The sequence below is a fragment of the Amphimedon queenslandica genome, unplaced genomic scaffold (genome assembly GCF_000090795.2).
Source record: "Amphimedon queenslandica unplaced genomic scaffold, v1.1 AMPQUscaffold_4772_Cont23251, whole genome shotgun sequence".
Taxonomy (NCBI): Eukaryota; Metazoa; Porifera; class Demospongiae; order Haplosclerida; family Niphatidae; genus Amphimedon; species Amphimedon queenslandica.
The window spans coordinates 1-1,576 of record NW_003554918.1 but is presented as its reverse complement, the minus strand read 5'-3'; the positions used below and the strand labels follow the sequence as shown (position 1 = coordinate 1,576).

General features: G+C 40.4%; 1 protein-coding gene across 1 annotated transcript; it reads right to left on the bottom strand.

Annotated features, from left to right (window-relative positions):
* Positions 1-66: 66 nt before the first annotated feature.
* Positions 67-1,024, bottom strand: LOC109592554 (uncharacterized). Its single transcript, XM_020007980.1, has 4 exons — positions 872-1,024; positions 487-601; positions 265-319; positions 67-164 (listed from the first exon to the last, which is right to left on the bottom strand). Exons 1-4 carry the CDS (start codon positions 997-999, stop codon positions 67-69), a joined length of 396 nt encoding a protein of 131 aa, XP_019863539.1. The 5' UTR covers positions 1,000-1,024.
* Positions 1,025-1,576: the final 552 nt, after the last annotated feature.

The following is a 1,576-nucleotide window of genomic DNA, read 5'->3' as shown; positions in this document are numbered from 1 at the left end:
AAATTTAAAAACATGCATGTACATAGTACACGTACAATAGTATATTCTCTCCTCTTAATTGTATAACTAATACTGGCGATGAAAATAATAAAAAAATAACCTTGAGAACATTATCAACAAAAAGACATAAGAATGATAGTTTAATCTGACATCAAGATGAAGATCTGAAGGGGGAGAGTGGGGGAGAGTGAGAGAGAGAGGGAGAAACAGAGACAGACAGAGAAAGAGAGAGAGGGAGGGAAAACTGAATGTACATATACTAACCTCCTCTAGGTGGCATAATGATTGTTGGTGATGAAAAACCAGGTAGAGTTACTTCCTAGTAGAACAATGAATACATAACTTCTTCTATTTCACTCTTCCTCCCTCATTCCTTCTTTATTCCTCCTCTCTCTCCCTCTCATTCACCTCCCCCTCTCTCCCTCTCTCCCTCCCTCAATCTTTCTCTCCCTCCCTCCCTCTCTCTCCCCCCTCTCTCTCCCTTACTAATGAGAGGAGTCCTTCAGGTAGACAAGATACAAGAAACAGTTTATTGGCCACGTCTTCAATGGTCTCCCAAAATGACTCCTCCCTCTCCTCCTCAGATAACAGTCTATACATACTACAATAAGAACCACATTATCATTATACATAATACATGTAGTTTATAAAATCTTATACAAGTACATTTGTACATGTACAGTACATGCAGTAATTGTACATGTACATGTATTGTATAGTGTAATGGGAAGCATTGGGAGGAGCTAATGGATTTGCCAAAAATTAAAATTGATAGTTGTTATAATTGACATTCTGGAGCCATGCATCATTGAGCAAGCACAGAATCATACAAGAGTGGTTTTTGTATAATACATGTACTATAATCCCTTACCCAGATAGTGCTTCCTTCAAGAGTCTAAAGTAAGGCATCCTTGAGACCATTACAATGACCGTTGGGAGGTATATCAGTTTACTGTTAGTCGGAGTACCTACAATAAATGATAAATGAGACACATACATCAATAATACTGATAACAGAATACATTATGTATTAGTAACGCGGTAGCGTTACTAAGTAGGATTCACCCCCAAACAAAATGGCTGCCACGACTTTTGCAGCCTTGCTATACTGGGAAAACGAGCTCCTATGCTTACCAGACTTCTTAGTGGACCTCATCTTGACCAGAGGACTCCATTGGTACCACTAGCGTGGCTCTAGACCTTGTCTAAGAGAAAATCCAAAAATCGGCGAACCGGCCGTTTTGTTCAGCCACCTTTTTTCATCTTCATCATCATCATCATCAAGTCAGAAGTCCTGTCAATCCAGTTGTCGGTGTGTATCTCAGTATTGGTTGGTGCTACAAGGATAATTCTTACACCAATCTACTCCAACAGTCTATGCGCAGGTCCATGTCCCATCAGATCATTCTTCAAGTGAGGAAAAAGTGATACTGTGACTGCTGGATCGAGCCATCTTAGCTGCATGCCGCCATTTTGTTAATTAATGAAGCTTGCCATGTGCTCCAAAATTTGGGTGTGGTCGCGCATGCTCAGATCTGCAGCTCTCGAAGAAGCAAGTTATTTTACCAAGCTATGC